At 40.3% G+C, this 27,741-nt stretch overlaps 2 protein-coding genes across 6 annotated transcripts in view; one reads left to right on the top strand and one right to left on the bottom strand.

The window, feature by feature from the left end:
• The window catches only part of vgll4b (vestigial-like family member 4b), a 44,172-nt gene extending 29,609 nt beyond the window's left edge, over window positions 1-14,563 (top strand). For both annotated transcript variants that reach the window (XM_023261702.3, XM_023261701.3), the window contains 3 exons: window positions 7,814-8,075; window positions 8,449-8,566; window positions 9,313-14,563. In XM_023261702.3, the coding sequence (XP_023117470.1) occupies window positions 7,814-8,075; window positions 8,449-8,566; window positions 9,313-9,569 (637 nt within the window). In that variant the 3' untranslated portion in view covers window positions 9,570-14,563. The remainder of the gene's footprint in view (window positions 1-7,813; window positions 8,076-8,448; window positions 8,567-9,312) is intronic.
• Window positions 14,564-14,841: 278 nt separating this feature from the next.
• Window positions 14,842-27,741, bottom strand: part of atg7 (ATG7 autophagy related 7 homolog (S. cerevisiae)) — a 71,528-nt gene continuing 58,628 nt past the window's right edge. For all 4 annotated transcript variants that reach the window (XM_023261703.3, XM_023261704.3, XM_035944187.2 and 1 more), the window contains exon 19: window positions 14,842-16,034. In XM_023261703.3, the coding sequence (XP_023117471.2) occupies window positions 16,002-16,034 (33 nt within the window). In that variant the 3' untranslated portion in view covers window positions 14,842-16,001. The remainder of the gene's footprint in view (window positions 16,035-27,741) is intronic.

Genomic DNA, 27,741 nt, shown 5'->3' with positions numbered 1-27,741 from the left:
TGTGACTGTTCCTGCATGTGTAGAAGCCTTTGTACTCATTCTCCTCTTTTCTAATTTTTTTTCTTTTTGTGCTCAAACTGCAGTTTCCCTGTGTGTGTGCAGACTATATCAGTTGTTAAATATTGTCTGTTTTTGTCAAGCTGATGGTGTTTGTATTTCTTTTGTCTTTAAGTTCAGTCATATTTTCTCAGAGTTTAGACACAGAAGGACACCTGAAACCCCAGATTCTGGGCAGGACTATGAAGGAGGACGCTCAGGTTTCCTTTGCTGTCCAGTCACAACAAGCTAAGTTTAGAGGGAGGCACAGGCTGGTGTTTGAGAAAGAAAGTTCTCTAAACCAACTCAACCTTTTTTGTGTTAGGATTTTGCTATTGTTGATAGCCTGTATATTTAAGAATGTGGCTGTGTGCATATTTTTCTCATTTAGTGTAAGAATGTCCTTTTTAGTTTTTGCTCTGAAGTCAATTAAGATCTGTCACTAATGCATTACAGCAGAGGTTCTGGCATGGGAAATTCTGTTTAATACAACTCTGATTAAAACGATTGTCAGTCTTGGTGGCAGGCTCATATGTGGATGTAATGTGTATGTTGGAGCTGAGCCTGCATCTGTTTGTGCAGGTATGCACATGTGTCGTTATATGTGTCGTTCATACATACATGTGTGCTCTGCCGTCTGTGATGATCTGTGTGTGTGCCTTGTGTGTCTGTGTGGGGTGAGGTCAGGCAGCAGGGGCTACTTTCTCATTTTCTCTGAGGAGTAGGAGGAGTCTTGAACAAAGAAGCCTTATCCTGTCCACTGGAGCCTGCGGGCTGGAAGCTTGCTGCTGCTTGCTCGCCTGCCTGCCACTCTACAGTTGCAGACCCGCCAGGATAAGAGTCCTCTTGCTCAGCTGTTTCATTCCTCCTTAAAAATAAGAGCCACAGACATAACTAGGAGAATTCAACTGCAGAAAAGCATCTATGCTGCTGCCAGGTTACATTTGACTCTCTAGGCACTAGTTTTGTTGGCCTCCATAAGTGTAAACCTGACAATTATCAAGTCATGTTAGGTGTTTCCCAAAATACTCTTAATAGTTTTGTTTTGTAAATCACCAATAAAACATGGTGACTAAGTCAGATTGTGATGAAATAAGTTCATTTGGTGTAAGATTTTCAGCAAATGTTCCTTTCTCGTGTCTTTCTGTTTCTTAGTCATGCTTTTTAGCCTGACAAAATTTTAATTTCTCATTATGACACATTATTTGAACCTCTGAAAACAATCAGACATTCGGACAACGAGGTCTGAGATCAGGCTACACTAGTATTAAATCTGCATTTGCATTTATGCTGAGGGACTAAAAGAAAAAAATCAAATGAGCAAAGTCGCTACAGTAAGTACTGTAGCATACAGAAACTGCAGCTGCTTTCTACTGGGAACTTCATCAGTAAGTTGTTCTCATGGAAGTTTCTCTAGAGGCCAAATGGGGAGAAAATAAGAGAGGAAGAGTCAGTGTGTGTGTGAATGTGGCCAAGGCTGGTGAAGTCATTGTTACCCTCTTGTTTTACATGAGACTATTTATGTAGTGAGCATGTGAGGAAAGGAGGGAGACATGTGGGTGTTTTTTTTCGATGTGTGTGTCTGTGTGTGTTCACATGTTGTTTTCTTTGCGTTCTTGTTGTGGTTGTTCCCATATCCGATCTGCCCCAGCTTTGATAACAAAGGATTTTCTTCAGTTCTCTTTCTCTGCAGTCAGTTCACTGGCAAAAATGTGCCTGATTTCTATCAGTATTTCTGCATGATTGAAAATCTAAAAGATTTAACACAACCATGTCCAGAGTTGTGTGAAAGTTTATCTTATTAGCTTTCAGTTTTATGCATAATGTGTAATTTGACATGATATAGTTCATAGTGTTTCTTTTTTGTTGTTGTTGTTTTGAATAACAATCATAGTCCTGTGCAAGAGACATCTGCTAAGGTGTATTTCTGGTGAGTTTTGATTATTCTACCCAAAAGGATGCAAATATTTTTGCTAACTTCTGCTTACAGCAGCTACTAAATCCTGGACTGAGCAGACTATACTGTTGAGAACCTTGCATGCTTCTTATAAATGGCCCAAATAAGCCCTGTGGCTCATTTTATGTGAGTAAGTATGTGTATAAATATATATACATAGTATATATCTATTTTGTGGTTTTGTGTAGACCTTGCAGAGCTTGGTTCTGGTTGTAACCTGTGGTTGAGCCTTCATCCTCCTTCTCTGCTTTTTTTTTCCTTTTTTGTCATCTTCTCTCTACGCCCTGATTCTTCCCAGATGTTTCCTGTGTGTATCTCTCTCTCTCTCACTCTCTCTTCTTTCTCTTTTTAAATGTATTTCTTAAAGGAGTAGGATATGAACCTCTGCCCAACCAAAGATTTGTAGGGAGGTCTCTCTCAAGACTTTGGAGCACATTTGTGAGAAAAAGGCTAGAACTTTTATAGCTCCTTCGCATTTGCCTCAAAGCAAAATATAGCTAACTTACTAAACTTGCAGTCTCATACAGAACAAACCCTGGCACTCTTTGAAAACTAACCCTTATTTTTAAAATTCTTGGTTCATATATTTATATGTGTTTTGTTTAGTTTTCCATTGTATCAATTAGGGAAGTTAGCTCATACAAAGTTGCTTGTTAAACCAGCATTGACAAATTACAAATTCTCAGATTTTGTAACAACACAGGCCTACAACTGTTTTGTTTTCCCTTTAAAGTCATTCAAACTCGTGATCACAGTAATGATCTTTAACTTGAGGTTAACTTGAAGACATGGTGTCATGTGAATGGTTGCTTAAAAGGCTATACTTAATGACAGATCTGAGTAGTATAATATTGTTCAAGATATATGACTGTATCATTTATGTATTGAGGGTTGGACTCTGGGTTTTAAATTAAGGGATCCTTCAGTCACTGCCTACCACAGTGTGTACCACTAATGCCAGGCTGTACATAACCCAAACTCTAGTAAAATAGATTCAAATCGATATCTGCCCTCTATTTCATTGTGTGGAGCAGTCCATTCTCATGTCACTCACACTGTTCCCATTCCCAGAGCAAAAAAAAATAATTCTGAGATACAGTGTCACCCATCTACTCTTACTACCAGAAATCACACACAACAGAGGAGCTCCACAATGTATCTAATATGTAAATACGCTCAGTTTTTTCGTGGTTGTAGTCATTTTAAGATGCAGTTGTTTGAATTTTCTCTCTCATGTTGACAGAAATCGGGCCAAAACTTGAGTGATTAAAAGAACTGCAAGGAAAAGAGCGCATCATGATCAAATACTTACTCAAAAAAAATATATTTGACTTCTTAGTTTTAATCATCTGTAGTTGAATATTGCACATTGTAGTATCCTCACAAATTCTAACGTTGAATTTCTCTTAGACGTGCACAATTATGGCTAAAATGATAATTAAAATGTTAAAATCACAGTTGAGATCACAATTATTTATCATGATTCACTGATTGAAATATTTTTATTGCACTTTCACTTTGCTTCAAAATAAGACTTAAAATAGGGTTCTTATTCACTTGAATTAATTCTGTTTCATTAGGGGCAAAATATAATGAAGATTACACTCAAAATGCATCACGTGGTGAACATCTACTTATCAATAATAATTTACTGAAGAATTTACCAATGCTGCCTAAACGCATTGCCTACTGCAGTGCTACAGTGCACACAACTCAGACAGGTGTGTGACCGAAAATTGCTGTATTTGGAAGGCAAAAGAAACAGATTTTGTAGTTTGGCTAATTTAAAACATTTTTTATTGGACAGTCATTTCAGCAAGCAGTTGCTGACTATGAAAGATAATCCTATAGTCAAAATGCTGCTAATAAGAACTCACTTTGTTCTCACATCTGTGTATATATTACTGAGTCTGAGCTTCCCTTTCTCTCTCTGCTCCACATCAGTGCAAGCCTGTGCACTGTCATCTGATAAAATAAGTTTAAACTGTGTTCCCATCGGCTTGCCCTATCTCTTTCCCACGATGTTAAGTCCTTTTGACTTTTTTTTTTTTTTATGCCGCTTGTCTACCCATGACCACTGTAGGGAGCATTTACTGAGTTCTTTAATTTTCAAAGGCCGTCTCCCTCTCTATCCCACTTTTAGCTCTTGTCCTCTCCTCTATTCCCAGACCTGGCAGCCTTTCTCTCTCAGCTCTAGCCCTTGTTACCACCCCCATGCCCATGTTTCATGTGTAGCCCTCGCCGTCCGCCCTTTCCATCCTCTCCCTCTCTCCCCAGCTGCGACCTTAACGATAATTGAGAGGTGAGTAAGAGAGACAAAGACACAGGGTGGGTTTTGAATGCCTGATCCCTGGCATGAAATGTGGTCCGGGGTTTGGTGGGCAATCAGGCGAGGAGAAGGCGGGGGTGGCGGTGGATTCGACAGCTACACCATTCATTGGTCGGATTTGTTGATCCCATTCACTGGCTCCTGCGACGGCCCCTCTTGTATGAGGATGTGGGCATGCCTGCTCTTTGGCAATGATTAAAGTTTGGAACAACTTCCACAACCTAACTCAAGACCCAGCTGCTGGGAAGGGATGAAAGAGCTTTGTTATCTGCTTGCCTCTTAGCTAATCAAGGGATTGTTTATATTTGAAGATAATATAAAAGTTACACTGGAGGACTTTTGTTTGTAGCATTTGATTAAAAGTTGATGTTTCCTGTGTTTAAAATAATTTAAACAATTCATTCACTTAAGCAAACTTTTCACATGATTATAACCCAATTTGAAGGTGATTAAGCCTGCAATGCATGTAGTATTTTGACTATTTGATAAAGAATTAGACAGAAAATTGATGCTACTTTGGGAAAACATAAAAGCTTGTTGGTTTACGCGAGTGCTGCCAAGTCTCTCTGTGTTTAACCCTCAGGAAGTTTGCTGCTGTTTGTAAGAGAAAGGGGAAAAAAGAAAGACAAAGAAAGAAAAAAGGAGAGGGGGTCTGTGTTAATGTAAGCTCTCGGCACAAACGAAGGAAACTACCGACCTCACTCTTTCTTAAAGTAGAGCTCCGGACCATTCACATGCAGCTCCCCCCTCCCTGCTTCTCTACAGCTCTTCCTCTCTCCCTTTCTGTATTCTGTGGAGACTGTTTATTTGTGTAGGACGGTGCTGTGGACTCCAGATGCTTGACCCGGCAGTCAGGTTGCCTGGTCACATGGATCTACAACTGTTTGCCTGAACTTGTTGTTTTGCATCCAAACAAACCTTAAAGGACCCCTGCAGCTTTTTCACTCCAAAGTCTGTTGTGTATTCTCATTCACACTTTTTCACTTGGGTAAAGAAATGCCTCCACATGGTATCTAGTGAAGAATTAAAAAGTTTTATTATATCAGCTAGTGTTTGAGTACAGTTCATGTAAAGGAAAACGTAATTGCGCTTTCCCAATTGAACCTTCATTGTCTGTATATTGTAAATGTCAGTGAAAAAATGAGACCATCAGTGTTTTTGTCTTGATTTGTGAATTGATAAATGTATGCATGTGGTTATTGTGGTGGCAAGACAAGAAGAGAAAGAGGCAAGTACAGTGTCTTGCTCCCTGCAACTGGGCCTCAATTTGTTGCAAGGGAGTGGAACTGCATGAATACACATGCATACGCACAAAACCAAAGAACCCACACCACGTTTGATGCACTGACTGAAATAATTGCTACCTGTTAGAACCAAGTGCGCACAGTGTCATGCACAAACACTTAAGTGCATATCAAACCTATCAAAGTCACTATCATCAGAGCCCGAAGCTGGAAAAAAAAGACCAAATCTGTTCTGTGTTAAACTGTTGTTACTTTGATCCCTTATCCTTATCGCTGCCTTTTTAAAGGGTGTTAGTAAGTATGTGTGGGTAAGTGAGTGGATGGATGGGGGTGGGCAGATCGTGGTTTGCTGTGAACAGTGTTTTCAATAGTGTGCCTGGGAGAAAAAGCCGTTTAGCAACCTTGTGCTTCCTAGTGCTGCGGATCCTCCTGGAATTTTTTCCAGACTGCATTGGGGGAAAAGAGACAGTAAGCTGGGTGGGAGGGATGTCTGGTAATGCTGGAGGCTCCATGAACACAGTGTTGGTGATAAATCATCAGCAAAGATACAAGAGGGGCACGAGGGAATCTTTTTTTTTTTTTGCTGTCCTCACTACCCTGTTTAGTTGGTTGTATTATTCCCTTGTGCTGTTACCAGCTATACAGTACGTCGGTATGCTTTCAGTGGTGCCTCTGTACAATGTGATAAAGGCGAGAGTAGGGAATGGTTACTCTCTTTAATCTGCTGAGAGGGTGGAGCTGCCTTTGGGTCTTTTTGATGATTGCTTTGGTGTTGCTGCTAGACGTCACATCTTCTGTCAGAAATGCCTCCAGGAACTTGATGCCCTTTACCCTCTTCATGACATAACTATCACTGGCCAATGAAAGATGATGGTGTGTGCCGGCCTTCCTGAATTTGACAGTCATCTCTTTGGTTTTGAGAGTGTTTGAGAGAAGGATTATGAATTTTGCATTGGGCTACTAATTGCTCCACCCCCATTCTGTACATTCATCACTATTGATGTTGAGAGCTTACACTGTGGTGTCATTGGCAAACTTCATGATGTAGCTGTTACTAAATCCGGCAGAGCAGTAATGAGTTAGCAAAGTGATCAATGCAGGACTTTGTACATCATCTTGATGCATTCATCTGCTCACTAAGGTGCCCTTTGGTGTGTTGCTACCAGTTCTTTACTGTCTGCCATCTCGGTGTCAAGAAATTCAAGATGAAGTTGCAAATGCCAGTTGCCACAACTAACAGCCTCAGCTTTTCCACCGGCATAAGTGTTTTTGTGTTTCCCCGATAGGTCAGAGTGAGGTGGAATGTGGAGGATGTCCCATCCTCTGTTGTAAACTGTTATTTTCTGTATGCAAACGGCAATGGGTCCAGATTAGAAGTGTGGCGGGTGTTGATGTGATTCATAAAAAGCCACCCAAAGCATTTCATTGCGATTATAGTGAGAGCAACAGCAGTCATTAATAGACGTTGGGTTTGGCCACAGGTGTGATAGTGATGCTCTTGGTGCAGGTGGGAACCATAGCTGAACAAAATGTTAGTAATATGTGCAAAGACATCCTCTGACAGCAGTAAGTACAACTGGTTTGATGGTCTGGACTGGACAGATAAAGTTGATTTGCTGTACTGAGGAAACTACTTTAGAGCTTTGACCTTCATGCCCATTTGTCCCCCTGTGATGTGATAAGTTTGGAGTTTATCCATATTAGATAAAGTTGGGCGTGTTGCTTCCTCCTTCCTAGCACAAAGAGTATTTGTGAGTAGTTGCAGCAAATGATCCATTGGGCCATTTAGTGAACCCTATTTACAGTTGTGCCTTTATTTGTCTTTCCTTTCCCCCCTCACCTTATTCTCTCTCTATCTGAGCCACTTTTTATCTCTGTGTACTAAGTTGTCTCTCCACTGCTTATCTTTTTTTCTGCTAATTTTTCTTCAACACTCCACTGGCCCCAGCTTTTCCTTACTTTATTTTCTTTTAAGCTCATCTCTTGTACCTATTGTTGGGTTTCTAATAATCTTGGATCTGCCATGTTTTTAAAATTCAAAGATTTCAAACCTCCAGATTTCTTTCGAAAGCTCAGCTTTTTTTAGTAGTGAAAAGGAAAACTTGAATGATACATCTATAAAAATAGTTTCAAATTTGGCCTTGTTACTGAGTTCAGAGTCAGTGTAGAGCTAACAGACACATAAAATATATACCCCACAAGATGTGCAGGGTAACTAACGTGGCTTTGTTTCTGGTTATTCCTCAGAAAACCTAATGGAGACTATCGCAGCTCTGCCATCTCCAAGGACCAGAGCCGGAGCCCCATTGAGCGTGTGGTGGTGCCCAGTGCTATGGGCAACCACCTGTACAGTCACACCCATCACCATCACCACCACCACCTGGCCAGCTTAGCTGGCATGGACCAGCCACTGGCACTTACCAAAAACAGCATGGTGGAGTCGGCACGCAGTACCACAGCAACTATGGCCACAGTGCCACACACAGTCAGCGCAGTGGAACGCCAGCAGGTAACATCCTGTTTCTTTGACTTTGATACTGACCACATTTTTCTTAAATTATTGAGTAAAACCTCCACTCTGGTAGGGCTCCCCACATGATGTGACTAATTTGATTTTCATTAGCCTAGCTCCTTGGTTGGTGGAGAATAAAAATTTCCTGTTGGACTTGTTAGGAAAAATTGTTAAAAAAAAATGTAGCAGTCACTGAATCATTCTCTTTCCCTCAGACTTGAAACCACCCTTTGGTCTCTGGCCTTTCCGTATAAAATGCCTGTTCTGTTCTTTTTGTATTTATACTTCTCAAGATGTCTTGTTTAATTGAGAAGTATTCACAAGAGTGGAATATGACATTTAACGTAAAATTTTTGTTGTTTCGTTACAGAATCGTCCTTCAGTGATCACATGTGCTCCAGCCAACAACCGCAACTGCAACTTGTCTCACTGTCCAGTGTCCCACAATGGCTGCTCCAACCTCACTAACAACTACAGGAGAATCAATAGTGAGTGCATTTGTGCAAGTGCATCTGTACCAACAGACAGACACATTACATCCTAGTTGTTGTACTTTTTAAGGAACAGTGGAGGATGAATGGTCGCAGTAATTAATTACTGCTGATTATTACTAAGTGACCTACAGTGGGTACATATATCTCTAAAAATTAATACAATTTTGGAAACAAGGTAATTTCCCATTCTGTGCAATATTTGGGAAAACTCTCTGCAATAGAGTCCCTCCAGAGAAAACACAGCAGCTCATTCTTTCCACATTTAGAGTAACTTGCTAAAAAATCAACTCAGTTTTCTGCCAGTGAGTCTCATATTTTCCTCTTTATAGCACATCAATTGTTATGACGGAGCCGCTACATACTTAATTTACAACCTTGTCTGTTATCTCTGTACGTAAAAAGTTACTCAAAGCCTCAGCCAAACACGTCTGTTTTATTCCGCCTGTCTGTGAATGTCATGTTTTCTGTGGGTTGATAACTTTACTGTGGCTGTTTTTATGATCCCAGTGAAATCTCTATGATCTCATTGAGGTTAACAATGAAATTTAAAACGGTGATTTAATATGAGAAAAACCTGCAATGAAAAGTGAAGTTGATGTTGAAGTTAGTATTTTTCCATTGACTTAAAATGCACATTTGACCAATAAATTGCCCACTAACCATTATACTAGGGAGTTTGTGGCATGATTGTTTTTTCATTAACAACACGGTAACTAAAAACTCTTTCTTTCTTGCATTAGCCAACACAGCCTGCGATCCTGTGATCGAGGAACATTTCCGCCGCAGCCTTGGGAAGAACTACAAGGAGCCAGAGCCCACTGCCACCAACTCGGTGTCCATCACAGGCTCAGTGGACGACCACTTCGCCAAGGCGCTAGGCGAAACCTGGCTGCAGATCAAAAACAAGGGGAGTCCCTCGTCGTCCGGCAGCAGCCCAAACTCCTCTCCCGACAGTCACATGGTCAATCACAACCACTCCCCTTCTGTCGTCTCCTGAAGGAGGAGGGAATTGCGCCCCCTTTCCCCAACCCCTCCAATCATCCCGGCTCCAACATCCATGGCTCCGTCACTTTGGTCTGTCACCAGCTTCCCAGAGGGAATGCCTGCCTGCTGGTCTGCTAAAAACATCCAAAACCCTCAAGCCTGTTCTCTCACTGTGCACTCACAGAGGATCAATCAAGCAATAACGACATGGTCATTTTCCCCTTCTGCCCTCTGGTATGTTAATGCCAGACAATAATCAGCAATGAGTGATGAGGGTTGGACTTGGGACTTGACTGGAGCATCATCTTGCTCCTTCCAGTCATTCATCATCCCTGCATGTCAAGCTTGGAGCTGAGAGAGTGTCTGTAGTTAGATGTACATAAAGAGAGAGAGGAAAGGCGGTGTTTTAATTATTAATTTTCTTTTTTTTTTTTGTTTATTTCTTTCTTTAACAGTAGTTTTGTGTACTGCTTTTGCATTATGAGATGCCTGACATTTGAAAGAACAGATAAGTGAGAAACAGGAGAAAATAATCACAAACCACCTGACTGTGCTACCAAAGAAACCTCAGACACTGATGTTTATCAATGCCCACCTCGAACACAAAACAACAAAAAGCCGTTTTGTAATCACGTCCTTCTGTTTTATCCTCTTTCACTCTCACCATCCTTCTGTCTCCTGTGTACGTGTTCTGGTGGTTTTGTTACTGTATGTTTATACTTAGGCGATCGACTTAGTTTGATTTGCACTACTGCCATAGAGGGTAAAGGGTGGCATGTCAATTTTGTAATCTGGCACTGAACTTAGAAAGCTGATTTTGATACAGTTAAGTATTATTATTTACTTGATCTCCTATTAACTCCTAAGGCTTCACCTACATTGTTATGCATTATTTACTGAAGGCATTTCAGAAAAATGGGAAACACCCACCAGGGGAGTTGGGCAGTAGACACATTCTGCAGAATCTGTTTGGTTACCATAAATCCTGCTATAAAATTACAATTAATCGTCACATCACTGCTACTTCATTAGTGCGGCTGTTATCTAAAAACAAATGCTTCCGTGATAAGAGACCATAAATGAAAAATCTAGAGGTTCTTGCTATAGTGCTGTTGCCCAAACAGCTATTTCCAACAAGTGGAAGCAGGACAGTTTGTTAACCAAACTGATCCATCCCCAAGAGCACTTCAGTATGTGTGGAGAGCTCTCTGTATGAAGGGCATGGGTATAAATAAACAGATCAATTGCAGGAGGGACTGGCCATTCTTCAACTTCCATCACAAAAACATTTATCTCAGTGGATACTGATAGGAGCATTAATCATTCAAGTGCTATGTTGTGCTGCTTTCCCAAAACAAACTGTAGAAGTGAGGTGAATTAAGAATAAGCTTATGTTTCACCTTTTATCCTAACTTGTTTATTCGATCTAAAAGCACCATGACAATTGTAAGGAAGGAGAAACAAGATGGAAGATAAATTCACTCATTGTACTTGGAACACATGGCCACCTTCATCATTCATTTGCAGAGGAGATAAAATAGATAACATGATAGCTATCGGAACTCCTCAGAGTGTATTGGGATTGTAAATGCATCAAACTGCCCAGCCCTCCATAGCAGCTCATGTTTAAATTAGCATTATTGATTGGTAGCAGACCAACAAAATTACTGCTCGTAAAATCACTGCCGTTTGGTTTACAAGCAGTCGGGTTATCAAATGAGCGAACTGTGGTGCTGGTGGACTTCACAGAGAGGAGATTAGGGCTGAAAACACAGTCGAACAACCTGCAGCGTGTTGAGGGTTGGGCTTTGCTGAACAATGTGCTTTGATGTGTTTCACAGGCTTAACTGCTGACAGTGATGAGGAGAGAGATGACGCTGCATGTCACTTTGTGGTTGAAAAAAAAAAAAGTCTGGTTTCTCGACTGGGAGAGAGAAGATTATTCAGATCTCTTCAAACATGCCTTTGTTTTTGTTAACTCTTTGAACACGGGTGTTGTAATTATATTTGGCTTACACCCTGCTATCCTTCCCTCCCTCTCCTACACACTGTGGTTTGGTAGAGTTCTACAAGGTTTTTTTTGGGTAAATTAATGCTTTTTCAGATGCATGTTTTTTTTTTTTTGTGTTTGTTTTTAAATAGCTGGTATCTATTAGTGTTTTTAGCATTTCAAACTTAACTATTATTAGCCTTTTCATTCAGACGTTAGTTACTTCTTTCGTTGTCAGTAACAGACATAGACACTATACACTCACTGCTGGGTCAGTTGTACTCCATATTATTATTGTTATTGTTATTATTACGATTTTGTATTTTTGTTTTCCATTAATATCAGTATGGTAACAAACATCTATAGTGGGGCAGCCTCCGGACAGGCTCTGTTAAATGATGAGAGCTGCGTTTCTCAAATCCATCTCAGCACAATAAGCGGCCAGCTCATTCCTGCAGCAGAGCGATCGTTCTTGTGGGTAGTTGGCTTTGGGATGCACAGCTCATAAAGGGTTTCTTAAGATGTTGATCCATCGGTGGTACAGGATGCTACAGCCTTCAGCGCGACTGAGCTGAGACACCAAATCGACACAATAGTCAGCTGTTTGTTTTCTCGAAAATGTCCTAGCCTGAAGCTGATTAGTCTATTTGTCTACCCTCTTAAAATCACCGCTTTCACACCAGCCTTTATCCACGTATTGTAACACAGTACTTGGTAAATAACAAGCTGGATGACTGGGGTGGTTTGGGGGAGTGATGAACGTCTATCCTGAAATTGTTACATTCAAGAGAAAAATGACATCACAGAAATAGCATGTGTAGATCTAGCAGAGAGATGCTAGCTAGAAAAAAAACACTTGGCTGAAAAATTAGTTTACCTGAATTTATGGTGTGATTTTACAGCTTTTTCAACCTTCATAAGCTGACTTTTTGTGTTCTGATAGGTGTCCAGATCTTTTTTTGTATTTCAATGTTATCTTTTCTGAAGAACATTGTTTCGTTCCTGCAGTTAAACTAGACTATTACGGTCTAAGGAAATTAATTTCACTCCTGCACCAAGGTGGCATACATTCCTCCTGTAGGGAACTTTGTACAGGCCTCATACACACTCAGTATCTCCATATCAGCAGACAGAGCTAATACCCAGCCAGCATTATGCAAATTGGCCATCTTGTACAGTAATGTAAACAGAACTTTAACATTTTCAAGACATTTAGAACATAGAGGACCGGAGCTGTAATTGTAATAGCAGGCAACAAAAAAGTTTATCAAAATCATTTCAAGTCTGTGAGTTGAAGTGAGCATGTGAGTCTAGGTTTATATTTGCTTTGGGTAATTATTAGGAAGTATAGTGAGTACATCCTTAGAGTTCTACACGTGGAACGTGTTCTACAATGTCCACACATTCCATCCTCAGCTACCAAAACAGATGTGACAGAATCAGAATTGATTAACTTCAAGAATATCAGCTACCCCAAATTTTCTCAATCCACTGTAATGAATAAGAACACTATAATCTACATATGCTTTCTGTGAGCAGCCCAGAGTGGTTGGGAAGGAGAGTTTTAGAAGGCAGGTTTGTTCGGGGGGGGGGGGGGGGGTGGCTGAGCTTCAGGAGCTGAGCTTTTGTAAGCGCAACCTGTGAGCCAGAAGACATTCACCTGCTACTGAAAGTCTCTTCAGGCCTCACAGCGACGCCTTCCCCTCCTCTCTCAATCAGTTGGCCCTGGTTAAGATCAGATGTAGTTAGTGCCACGCTAGAAAACACGAGGGAAAAAGGCTTGGTGTCCAGAGGATTTACTTTTTCTATTATTATGCTTTCTCATTATCATTTCACTACCACCCTGTAGGTAGGAGGCTCTCTTTATGCTTCGGCACACACTCCCTACACACTGTAGGAAAATCACTTAATAAGAAATACTTTTTTATAATAGGTAACTATAAGACCATCATTACGCTGTGCGTAACGAATGTACAGAGAAAAAAATCGTAGGTATTTTTTGAGGAACAATTAATTTGTTAATGATATGTAGCTATTTAATTGTTGTTTTTCCCTGTCCTTCTATTGTAATCATTGCATTTTTCTTTTTTGTGAAAAAAGTTGATCTTTTTTGTTTATAGAGTTTGTCTTGTTAGCGTAAAGGTTCAAGTGCAGGAACACAGGAAACGTATGAAACCACAATAAGCCACAGGTGTGTCGGTGACAATCGCTACTTCCATCAGTCCCATTTGTTCTGCAATCACTTAACTTGTGTTCGATCATGTGACTTGTGAGACATTTGAACAAAAGTTTTACTGATGAGCAAGAAGACATTGTTTTTTGTTTTTTTTTCTAAAGGCCTATTGAGCAATGTGCATGTTTTGTATTGATGGAGCATAATGATTTTGCCACTAGCCCAGTGCATCTTGCTGGCCATTTCCAAATCATTTCCATTAAATATATATATATATAAATACATAAAAAAACATTAGTCATGGGCTAGTAGGTAGGTCAGATGTCCACCACTGATTATTTGAAACTTGGATTTTGAAAGTGCTGGTGACTGTTTTTGGCCTACAGATGGGAACTGAGCCACAAGTAAAACTATGAGTCCGTTTGAATTTGTTGTAAAACATTGACCCTTCACCGATGAATATTTTGTGCTTAAAGTTCATCTGCTTTGGTGCCAGTCAGTGAGGCTGAGATGAGCTTTTGGGGCATCACACCCTGAATCTGTTGTCGCAGTTCCCATCTGTGGCGGCCGCTTTCTCATCTGTAATCAAGTTAACGTGAAAATTGAGCAGATAAATCAAAGAGGAGTTGGTCTTTACTCTGACTGTACCACATTTCCCAGGTCCTTTTTTGAAGTGGAAGTAGCATGTACTTAGTGGTAGTAATACTCTGAACTGTAAGAAAATTTCTATCAAGAAAACAGTTAATTTGTGGCTCTGTGTCTCCTCCTACTAAAAAGGTTTTGGCAGGCCACCTTTTTTGTACGTAAAGTAGCCTTGATGAACAATAAAGTGCTTTTAAACCACTGTCTGACTGTGTGGGCCTCTGTCTGGTTACTGTGCTGGTGCTTTGAGGTTGTGTAACAATTATTGGAGATGCTAGATTGAGTGCAATGTAATAAAAAGGCAGAAGAAAAGTGCAAACATCTGAATTCCGCATCAGTATTTCTCTTTTCCACTGCAGACATTTTGACTTGTCTTGCTTTTGTGCCTGCTGGTTCACTGTCATGACTAACTGCAACTCTTAGTGGAACTACATTACCCTTAATTCCACCTGATAAGAAAAGTGATAAAATGCTCCCATGTGTAAACAGAGAAATAATTGAATTTTATTCCAGTTTCTGGTTTCACACATACAGAAGAGAATTAACTCAATAGTGTCAATTCTGATAATAAATTCTGATACATAGGGTTTATTATTTTGCACTTTTTTTTTAAGCTTTTATCTCAAATTGTGGAGAAAATCTCCAGTCTATTCCCACATTGCAATTAATTCTCTTCCATTAACATCCAAGTGATTGTTGAACTTCACACTGAAAATGTCGAACATGTTATCAGATCAGACACACTGGACACGGCCGAGTAAGAAAAGAAACACACATTGCACAAACACATGCATGCATCAACACAAACCAACCGAGATCTGTAGTTTCTCGTTTGGCTCTTTTGGTTCATTTCCAGGTCGTCTCCAGAACCTGGGAGTCATTTCAGAAACGGTACAGTAACATCTGTGCAGGTTTCCGAAGCAACGAAGCTGGTTTTAGTATCAGCTGTACTGTATGTATCGCAGTCTCTAGTAAACACACAAGATGGATGGATTTGCTGAGTTGTCAACTGTTTTCAGAACTTATCTCAAGCTCTTTTCCAAACTGAATATGCGAGCAGATGTTGCAAAGGTCTTGCCAAAAGAACTCTTCAGTAAACCCATTAAATGTGTTGATGGAGAGACTGGGGGAGAGATTAAACCTGTGACCACTGAGTGAGGCTTCTCCGAGGTTTTTGGACCCAGAAAATAAAAGCCTGTTAGTACAAACATAGACAGTTTGGTTGTGATTTAAGGGATTACAGTGTGACTAGTGACACATCATCAGGTAATACAAGGTACATTCTCCTGTAAACACTTTTAATACACATAAAAAAAAAAAAAAAGAAACTCGTTCGAGCTCTGCTCCTGTAAGAATGAGAAACATCCACGGAATATGTTAGCAGTAAAAGCCATTTCATTATTTCATTGTTTAATTTTATTGAATTGCTGCTCAGTTCTCAAAGGTCTATTAGGAATTCTACTGCTCCTTTTCTTAAGAGTTTTTGCAATGTGTTTAATTTTGCTTATGTGAACAAATTCTCTTGTAAATGTGACATTCATTTAAAAAAAAAAAAAAAAAAAAAAAAAAAAAGAAACCAAAAGAGAACCGTGGATCGGAGTGTCGAGTGCTTCTGTGGCTCAGTTTGCTACTGCAGTCCTTCAGATGCTCTCATCGTCGCTCATGTCCCAAATCTGATGAGAAAAATACAGAAAGAGAAAAAAAGTTGAAATAATTTCAGAATTCAAATTGCAGTCACGATTAAGTCTGCAAAACAACGGCAATGTCGGTTTGACCAAAGAATGTTCAAGGGCTTCAGAACAGGTTTCAGCTGAGTTTGCTCAATTAGGTGGATAAAAACATCTGAAATAACAGACTTCACAGTTGCCCAGAAGAGTTTTCTTGTTAACATACCAAAGTTACGGATATTTTCAGTGCTCTCACCACAACACATTGTGTGTATCTTTAGGGTCTGTAGGGCTTCCTCACAAAACATCAACAATAGCATGATATATTAAATCATGTTTTGCTGGCATCCATGTTTGGCTTCTTCTTCATTCCTTCTGAAAGCATACTACAGGACTTCTTTGTACTTTACAACTCTACAATTTCATGTAGCAGGCGCTTTAATCCAAAGTGACATACATCTGAGAGTAGATACGACAACAGCAAGAATCTCATCAGGAGAAAACAACCTGGATAAGAGCCATAAAACCTTACCATCAGTAAATGAAACTTATGTAAACTGAATGAGGAGGATCTCATTCATTCACTCCCTTTCTCTATTCTGCACTATTCTCTCCGTCACTTCCATCTTTGTATGCTTTAAATCACTTCACTCTCAATCTCTGTACACCTCATTCTATGGACTCACTGCAGTTCTCCTGTCTTCATCTGGGACCACACTCCATGATGTTGTGGGGTTTTCACCACCAAAATATGTTTTTAAAGCATCCACATGTTCCTACAATAAACATTTATTCTCTACTTCCATATGATCTCTCCTTATTGAACTGTCAGTCAACAGAATAGTGTGAAACCAATACAGACAAAATGCAGTCCAATGGATCAAACATAGATCCATTGAAGTATTAGTTGTTAAAACAATCCTCAGGGTCCTTTTTTAGATTATTTGTTCAACTGTGTCAGAGGTCAACAACTTGTGCAGCTGTTTTAGGCACTTTAGATGTGTAATGTGTGGGATTTTTGTCTTGTTTCGTATTAATCCCCTCATAGCATCAGGACTGTGATCAGGCACCATCTGATCTCCATCTTAGTGTTGCTCCAACAACGCTTCAGTTAATCCTGGACCATCATTGCAACTCGCTAATCATGTCGCTGTGATAACAGCTTCATGACAGGAAGAAAAACAGCAAAGACAAGAAAAGCACTCAGAGAGCACAGTACTCCGCCAAGGCTGCTCAGTCGTCCTATCATTTCTGATGGCTGAAATCTTGAAAAAATTTGTGGCAGAAACCACGGCACCATAGCATGTGTACACTTCAGATGTAGATGTACCCACAAACAAAATGACCTTGCGCTGAGCACAGGTGTGTGTTATGCATGTGTACATAGCGGGTGGCGGGAATTGATGGGACAACAACGCCAGTCTAATCATATCTTCTCAGATACACCGTCTGATTGATCCCAAATTGATTCTACATCTTGACCCCAAACAGACAGTCCTGTTAGTCCTACTAGAGATGGTCTGGCTTCCACAATGTCCTGATCTGAACATCATGGAATCAGTCAGTCAGTCTCTTTGTGAGACAGAAAACATCAACAGACTGAAATCTTTGTACGATCATGTGTGTAGTTTTTGCATTTCTAGGCACAGTGCACCGAGTCATGGAGACAATAAGAGCTCTGTTTAAAGTCGTTTTGACACAGTTGGCTTTACTTAAAGATCTCGGCAGAGACTGAAATGAGACGAGAATTATCCAGCATAAAACCCAAAGCACCAAGTATTACAGAGCAACAGGACTGTGATTGTGCTGTAGCCGGACTACACTACACTGACTTAACAGACTTCTAGCAGTGTTTGATACAGTTTAAAACACCGATAGACAAAAGAGACTCTGAAAAAGTGATTAAAAAGCCTGCAGCTCTCAGCCACATGCACCAAGTGAATAACAGCTTTGAAAACAATCCTGCTACACACACACACACACACGCACAAACACGCACACAGAGAGGAACCTCCTTTGCAACAGTGTGTCAGTAAACAAGAGCAGCCTTTTCACGGCAGCAGATTCTTCACATTCTCCCTCCGTAAGACGTAGTTCACATACCTCTAACACTGTCTGGAATGTGACACACACATGCCTCTGAACGCGCACACACACACACACACAATTTTGACACATACACGCTGCATTCCTCTGGATGAACTGCTTCACAACTCAAAGAGCTGAAATGTGACATTCAGCGCAGCAACCAGAAACCAAATATGCTGCCAGAGGTTTGGGGTACAAGTGTACCTTTGGTAGGGAGTGAAAGCGCACTCGTTAGAAAAAGTTCACTACCCAACAAAACAAACAAAGTTGTGTTTATTTTAATTATGGATTAATATGCACTTTTTTTTAATCTCAGGTTTTGCTTTTCTTTTTGTTTTGGTCTATGAAATATCAGACAATAGTGACATTGTCCTCTTTTTTTGCAAGGCCCAAGGTGAAGGTTTTCAAGTGTTTTGTTTTTCCCAGTCTTCCAAAAACAAGATATTCATTTAACAATGATAAATACAGAGAAAATTCAGCAAATTGCCATATTTGGGAACCTTGTTCCAGACAGTGTTTGGCATTTACACTGAATAATTGACTTGCATGAGCAATTATCACAACAGTTACATATTAATACAGTGTTGTTTGGACGATCAACTTATGAAATAATAGAATCAGCCCTGAACCAAAGTGACAATTAAGTATAAAACTGCTAATCCAATTATCAAGTTTACAAGGCTGAACTTGCAAGTGCACATACAGAAGCAATTTAGCAGTTACAGAGGATGACAAATAATATTTTCCAGGAAACTTGGTGAGAAAACAATCAGCAAATAAGAGATCTACAAAATATCTGATTTTACTTCCTCAATACTGAAACATTCTATTTACATTTGCTTTAAGAAGCTTTAATTGCACACATTGTTGTAGTAACTGCTATGTGCTGAGGGTAAATGACTCCAAGGGAACAGAACATGGAGGAGGGTCAAGGCAGTAATGTCTCTGTCACTTGTGCTCAAAATATGTCCTCGACAGCACACACAGGAACTCTCAGTTAAATATACTGCAGATCCAGATTTGGCAGGTTCGTGTGAAACAATCAGTGTAACACATTAATCTAACGCAAACAGGAAACGACTTCACTGCACGTCGGCCTCATTAAACCAGAGACTGACCCATTTTACATTCTGACAAATGTCCAGAGATTGTGCTCTGGGATGATCCTGGGAAAGCGTCTTTCACGGAAACGGGAACAGAACTGTCGGCGAAACTCTTCACCGATGCATTTAGACTAAACACCTGAACTGAAATTTGAAAAAAAGGTGCCTGAAAAGTGCAGCTGCATGACTTCTATTTTGGTAGTATGACTTCTGAAAATGAACAAGCCTATTTCCATACAAAAAAATCAAAAATAAATGAAAAATGTTATAATGAAGTTGGACAATGGTACATTTAATTATCTATTAAAACAATACAACACCATTTAACTGTTACTGTTAAAGGAAAAGTTAGAAATGAAAAATAAATTTGCTAGGTAAAGTGAAATAAGAATGTTCGCTCACTGTGTAAAGGAAAGCGTCCGCAAGGGTTTTTGGGATGTCCTCATATAGCCCACAAAGTGTTCGCACTGCAAACATGCTGACTGTAGTTAAGTAAGGATTAACCAAACCAGACACATGTTACACCATGAGGCATAAAGGCATTGGCAGAAATATTTCTTTTGTACTTTGGACAAAGTCAAGCTAGTGGTTTCCTCCTGTTTCCTACAAGTTAAGCTCGGTTTACCACATCTTGTCTCCAGCTCTTAACACACAAACATGAGATTAGCTCTGATTTGCTAACTTTACTCTCAGACAAAGAGATACATATAATAAAGAATTGTACTTATAGTGGTATTTAATACTAATTCCAAAATGTCGATGTCAATCTTATATCCTTAAGCTCCTTAAGGCCTAAAGGAAACAATTCCTAAGGGGAATATTCAGATCTTAATCTGACATAATAAACCAGTTGAAAATATGCAAAACATCATAACCCAATCCAAAATGACACCATTTATCAGAGGCAGAACTACTCATCTATGACAAAAAAACAAATTTAAGCTTAAAATCATGACATTTAATTTAAAAATCCCTTTATTCTAGGTGTCTCAATTAAAAAGCTGATAAATATTAACCATTCGTTCTAATCAGATTTTGTAAAAAAACTAAAAATTCAAGTCATTCCAGACTAAGATGCAAGTCGTGACTAAATTCAAGGACCCGTTGGCTGAACTGCAGACTTCAGAGGATCAGTTTGGAAACAAAATGTAGGTAGTAAAATATCTATAGTATGTAGAGTCAGCATTTTTCCAGTATCTATCCGTTGATCTCAGGCATTATAATATTACCATACTGCACCAAAGATATTTCTGAGTTTGCTCCACTTCTAGCCATGATGGTACTGTTTCCATAAAAGGTGCAGGACTTTAAACTGCAGTGTTAATACAACAACAGCGAAAAATGGGACACTGCGATCACCAGTTAAAAATGAAAACACTGAATTAAAGTTTCCTCTGAACCAGATTCTTCCATGTGATTTTTTTCCACTGTCCAGCTGAATCTATTTCAGCGGGGACATTTCAGCACTGTTTTTACTTTTTACCTGCGTCAACAGGGAAGTAGCGGTTCACAGGAAGACGTTTGGGGGCTCAAGTGGCCAAAAGTGACTTGTGCCAGTAAAAGAAGTGGTCTAACTTGTTCTGCAGCAGGCTAAGCTTTATAACAGTCTACTGTGTACAGGCTCAAACGTTAGCCTTGTTCTGGTGTTATGTCCCTCGTCTTCAGGAGGCTTTTTTTCCCCCCAATAACTGAGAGTGGTTTCAGGGCAGTGTGGAGAATCAGGGACAAATTCATATCAAAGCTGGAGGTTCTGCATTTCTGCTCCACTGCTGCTGGGGAGCAGCCATCAAAAGGACAGCAAGCAAAGAGCCCTTTGAAACGGAGCGACACTGGAGCCCCTCTCTGGACGGCTGCCATGCCGCACTGATGGCGTGTGTGTGTGTGTGTGTGTGTGTGTGTGTGTGTGTGTGTGTGTGTGTGTGTGTGTGTGAAATCTTTTGTGCAAAATGGAAAGGGGGTGGACGTGGGGGGTGAAAGGGGGGAGATGTGAAGGAGGGGAGAAACCTTATGTAACATGAATAGCTCCAGCGGACTGAAGCCAACAACTTTACTACACTCTTTCAAGAACAGGCTGAATACTTGGGATGTTTCTCAACCGTTAACCTCTGTTGCTGCAACGCATAAGCAGATTTCTGAAAAGCCAAGATCAAAATAAATCAGCTCTGTCCAATTAGGGAGCTTATTGATTTCACTAACTCCTTTTATTCCAAGGCAACAAATAAAATGGGCCTGCATACCAATGAAAAACAACAAATCTAAATGAGTGCTGAAACAATACGGTATTGAGAACTTCCCTCTTTTTATAATTTAAATTACTGTTCCTCCAAACAGTCATTGCCCAATCACAGCTTAACAACCTGTCAAGCTTTGGATGTTTGTAACATGAACACTGGAGCATAAACCTAACCTTTGTCTTGCTTGTACCAAATATATCAGTAAAGTTTTTGCACAGGGTGATCTTAAAATGAACTTTGATTTCTTGATGTCTTCCACATCAATCGTCAGTGGGTGAGCGTCCTACTTTTATTTATTTTCTTTTTTTTATTGCAAGATACATGCAGCCTTATCTTCTGTCTTTTGTGTGATCGTCCAGTGTTCCTATTTTAAAATGGAAACATTAAGAAGTCAGCTGGAGATGGTGTTTTCAATAAATTCATGGAGGTCATGCTGATTTAACTGATAGACAACATCTGACAGTGACTATTCATGAAAAAAACTCACTGGCAGCTAAAAAAGAAGCCTACTAATGGCCAGCTACCTCTGTCTGAAATATAGGACACAGTGTTAAGTCTGTTACTGTTATCACTGTAAACAGCATTGCTGTGTGAGAACAGAAAGCTTGTATGTCATAGCAACAGTAACTATGGGCAGCAGGACGTAGCAGTCAATGTGAAAATGTGACCTTGGCTCTTGGGAAACCGTGAATTCAGAGACTAAATGAATCAGAAAAATCACAAAGCTAATCAAGGGTGAAACTATTGCTAGATGCAGCTCTAGCTTGTATTCTATCTTTTCTGACTCGCTGACCTCCCCATGACACACATGAACACACCATGACAGCGCCTCAAAGGGATTGGCAGGCACACAATCGACGACACATCTTTAACTTTGAAGCAGCCTTATCGCTTCAAGACCTTAAGTCAGTGCAGGTTGTTGGATGTTTCATAAAGTCCAGCAGTAAGCTGCATGTAATCATTGTGTGAATGTGTTTGTAATCAGTTGGGCTCCGGCTGATATGACAAGTATAATCCAGGCTAGTTGTTGAAACAAGGCTGGGATCTGATCTGATAGTGGAGGTTTTAGCTGGAGGCAAACGCTGGTGGAACCAAAGCCAACTCTCTGCTGCTGCTGATTACTGCTCCCCCACAAATACAACAACCAGCCTCAGCATGAGGGTCTTTAGCACTATTTACCACTCCGCAGGCTCGGGTCAAAGCTATGCTTGTGGAAACGTAATGCCAGAAGTACAGTATTTGCAGTTTACGAAGAAGCAAGTCTTCAGATCACCGCTTTCATGGACATGACTACTTTCCAGCAGATGGCTCAGGATTAGGACTCTGATTAGGACTCTGAATAGCGGGCCTACTTACAGGAATACATCCTAAGTGCGGGTGGCCCCAGTGGGACTCCAGCATCTAAAGCCACTCAGCCAGGCAGTACTACACAGCCACTGATGGGCTTTGCTATTAAACACACATCTGTTTTACATATTAGAACTGACACCAAAGCACAAAGCGCAAAGTCAAGCTTTCATCATGGAGACTGGCTCCATCTGATATGCAATTAGAGGACCACACAGAGTGATGTGGTTTATGGCTGCTGGATACAACAGTGACTGTGTGCTGCTGGTGGAGGAAGAAAAGTTAGGAAATCCAGTCGAACCGAAATTCTGTTTCATCATTGTAATCTTGGGAGGTTTGTGAGTTTTTAAGAAGCTAAAGAAAGTGATTTCTGTCATTCCACAGAGTGTAGCAGTTCAGTGAAGAAATGACGCAACTTAAAGCAATTTTTCACACATGGAAATGTTTACTTTCCTGTTTGTTAGCTTAATGGCTTTAAGTAAATGTTTGTTAAAGTCCCTCTCGGCTCCTAAAAACTCATCTCTGTGTATCAAAGTTACATATTAAGAAGTTTTTTTTCTATAACAATAATCCCTTCCTGCCTTAAAATGGCTACACTGTTGCTTTCTGGAGAGTGTGTAGATCTATGAAGTCTTCACCTCTCTCTCCTCGCTGCAGTTGGAGCACACCAGCTCACCCACGACTCTGCTCAAACACTGTTAAATGTCTCTGTGCTACATAGTGCTGTAATATTGGATCAGCTCAAATATTGCATAATATTGACAAAGTAGACTGATGTGGACAGCTGGAAATGGTTTCTTAGGTTTGTTATGCATGAAACCCTGTGATCTGAATCTGTGTTTTTCAGATGAGAGAGATTGGTACGCTGCAGTTTCAGAGTAGAAATGTTTGACTGTGTGTGTGCAGCTTTGACTGCTTATTTCACTTGATGTGTCTATCAGCATACAAAAAACACCAGATGGACATTTTAACAAAGATTTGAAGAGCCACAATACTCAAGGAAAATTTTGCACCTAGTGCCAAGTAGTGAGTTGAAAACAGTGTTTTCGTGGACAAATTTATAAACTTGGAAGGCAATCTCCACTCATCTTTCAATTACATGCTGTTCCTTTTTTGACCTTGATGAAGACACATTGGTGTTGAGATGTTGGTCTGATTATACCCTATTTGAACCCCAAGCAGCTCTGCGGCATTTATTTTTGCCCATTGGAGAAAAATGGTGGCTATCTATATTTTTATTGGCCTCAATATTTTTTTCCTACCTGCTCTGTGTAAACACAACCTGCAGTTCAGCCAAAAAGTCATAATTTTTGGCACACGACTGTTGGTCGCAACTGAATCACTCATGACTTCACGGTGGCACTCAGGAGAACATTTTTTTTTGTTGTTGTTGTTTTTACAGATTCTGCTTAGAGAGTTTCCTGACCTGACAGATGAGTAGTTCAACGATCGTTGAAAAGTTCAAAATCCGACCATTCTCTCTGTGTTTACAGTATCTGGCTGATAAATGATGTAATTTTGGTTACAACATGTCTTTCAAACTCCCCGGTGTGTTTTGTGGTTCAGAGAATTAGAGACTGAAAATCTGGCTCCAGCCTCCAGGCAGTGTTTTTTTTTTTTGAGACTTTTAAACTTATTTTGCAGTTGTAGTCCTAATTGATGATGACTGTAGCCAGGGGAGGCTCGACATTCTCTCATCATTATTTATGGGAGAATTTTGCTGCCTCATTTATAAAGCAACAAATGAATGAAGTTGGGACATTTAATTTCTATTGGTTTTTATGCTCTAAAGTGTGTTTAGTTGCTTATTCATTAGATCAATGGGTGCATATAGTAATAAATGTCTTACAGGGGACTGATTCAACACTTGACTGAATTAAAACACCGAAGTAAACTCGAACAGTTTGAGCCCAGAAACTGTGGATTCTTGATGTCACAAATTGCGTTATTCAGGATTAATAATTTCCAAGAGCCAATGCAGATGCAAATTGCTGTTGCTAAATATAGATGAATTATGATATTTTAGACTAATGCAGCAGGGATTTCATCTAAGGAACACTTAAGATTTGCTGTCTGATCCTTGGAAGCTGCAGAAGCCCAAGCTTTGTTAATTGATCTGACCAATCCACCAGCCATGGGCAGATAGTTCAAACATCAAAAAGGGGTGGCAGCCATGAAAATTCTTGTTTCCCCTAACAAATGATTTAATATCTGTGTGCTGGGGAGGCGGTGGAATAGGATGATGATTTATGGTAATGAGTGGGGGTGATTCCCCTTTCATCTCTCTCATAAGCCCCCCTGAGGCCATGTTTCACATCCAGACGGGGGGAGAAAAGACCCACACAGTGATTTCTACGGTCAGAGGACATATGGACTTGTTGGAAAACCAATAAGAGATGAATATACGAGTGTGGAAACTTTACTGCTCATACAAAACAAGATCCATTCTCCATTTTTCCCTACAAAACTTCCATATTTCTTTTTCCTCTCTCTTCTCTCTTGCTGTCCCCTCTGTCAGCTGACCACAACCCACTTACCATGGAAACAATCACAATACCTAGAAAACACACTGGAAATTACCTAAACATGGACAACAATAGCAGGTGTCTGTTTGCGCTGACTTCATAACACTAAAATGGTTTTCATGTCCACTCACCCATATGTGCAAAACCGCTCACACAATGACAAGACACACAAACACACCTACTGATGATAACACACACTCACAAACAAATGAGCTGTGGGTTGAGGCTGGTTGGTGTAAATAAATAATGCAGTTTGGGCGTAGCCTCTCTGAGGATTCAGTTTCCGGTATGGAGGAGAAGTCAGCTGTGAAATGGCAGCACTTTGAAGTACAAAAGACATGATAAGGTTCACAGTCACCTGAGGGGAGGCTGAGGGAATTATCTGGTTTTATCTGGAACCTGAGCTTTCAACCGGGAAAAAGAAGGAGAAAATTTTTTTTTTTCCATGGACTTTATAGTGTGCGCTTTTGATTGTGAAGCACTGCTGTTGTGCTGCTAGGGATGCAATGTCTGCTGATATAACAACCTGGATGATTCATCGACTTTAGTCTGGGTTCATATGGGTTGGCATTCATGTGTTTTTGTGAATTTTCATTATCCTCAGAGGTTTTTTTTGTCTCACACCATTATCAGGTGAACATTTTAACACGTCTAATATTTATTGCATATAGTACTTCTTACTAAGTTGCTGTAAACCCACTGACATTCCCATCTGCCTCGGCTGCCCAGCACGTTAGGTGCTAATTAGTAAATGCTGGCATGCTGACAGGCTAATTAAGAAGTCAGACATAGTTGAATGTTATACCTCAGCATGCTAGCATTGTCATTATCATTCTGAGCACATAAACATGCTGATATTTGCTTTGATCCCAAGACTTATGTGCAATATACTTGCAAATAAAGATGGACACTTTTTGATCTTGTCCTTCTAATAGGACTTCATGTTCATGGCTCACTGGTGTCAAGCTGAAAGGTGAAGCAGGCATACGGCCTGCATTAGGTACCAAACTGTCTTCCATTTCCTCTGACTGCACTAAAGGGCAGCACTGACATTTTGAGAGCAAAACGTACATATATTTCATGGTGTTCTGCTAATTACCAAGACTAACAGTGGCAGGCAGCAGGACAGAGCTGGCTGAGATGTCACTCATCCTGTGACACCCTGTCCAGCTGAGGCAGCACCTGTCACCGGGGAAGGAAATGCTGCCTGCTATGTGGAGTAATGCGGGAGGCTCGTCAGGGAAACTGCATGTGGCTCCGCAAGACAGCAAATCTCAGCGGTCCATTTCTGTCCCAGTATGTGTGCAGATGCTAGCCGTGTTAGGCCTCAAAGCTCAGCACATTTACCCAATTACATAAGGTCTTGGCATCCTCTGCATGCCCTTGTGCTGCCATCTCTAGTGAGGCCTTAAAATATCACATCATGTCTCCGACGTCTTCTCGGTTATTATTAAAATGTCTACTTTTATAATCCATCACCTGAAGCATAAGCGTTGTCACTGTGTACTGAAAGAGATGGTTCTGTACAAAAGTTTGTGCACATATGGACAAGAAAAGGAAACACCCCCCCAAGCAAATAGAGCTTAAAAGACAATTTTTCGAGTCTTTGAACTTCCTTCACTCATCAGACCTTAATTGACTCCATAAGGCTTGTAAGGCAGGTCAAGAATTGCCATTATAATTGTCAGCTGATGATAATTGCAGCGCTGATAAATTTTCTGACTCTTCAAACCTTCGTTTGAAGAGGGCTCCTCTAAGCCACTGACTGAGGATCTGAAAATGAAGCTAATTGATGCCTACAAAACACAGGGAGGCTATAAAAAGATATCAAAGTGTTTCAAGCTTGCAATTTCCACTGTCTGAAATGTCATTAAGAAATGTCAGTTAGGGGAACCGTGGAAATCAAGAAAACATCTGGAAGACCGAGAAAACTTTAATATAAAACTGGACGCCTGCTGGGCAGAAGCGCAGGCTGAAGCTTTTGAAACGGCCTTCACAGTCCATTGACTTGAACATCACTGAGAATCTGTGGGTACATCTTAAGTAGCTGTGCATGAAAGACAGCCAAAAGAATGTCAGAACTCCAAGTGATGTAGACTGGGTGAAAATTCATTAATCTAGAACTGAGGAACTGGCTGATGGAAAACAAAGAATCATAACAATATGGGTTCTAAAAATAGACAACAGTCTTTGTGTGCACAACAGACTGGCAACAAGTCTATTAAAGGCCTCTATTTATTCAGTAGCCCATCTATTCTGATGTATTATGATTTTGGCACAATTTATAGGAAAACAACGCTAGAACACAATGTGGCATGTTCCAGTAAAAAGATCAACTGGGATTAAGAGTGTTAAACCTTGTTTTGTCTGAGTCTCCTCTTCCAGTAACACACTTAATGATCTTTCTCTCACACAC

The sequence above is a fragment of the Amphiprion ocellaris genome, chromosome 5, assembly GCF_022539595.1.
Source record: "Amphiprion ocellaris isolate individual 3 ecotype Okinawa chromosome 5, ASM2253959v1, whole genome shotgun sequence".
NCBI lineage: Eukaryota > Metazoa > Chordata > Actinopteri > Pomacentridae > Amphiprion > Amphiprion ocellaris.
The sequence above is the reverse complement of the archived record's forward strand: the minus strand, read 5'-3'. Positions and strand labels throughout refer to the sequence as shown.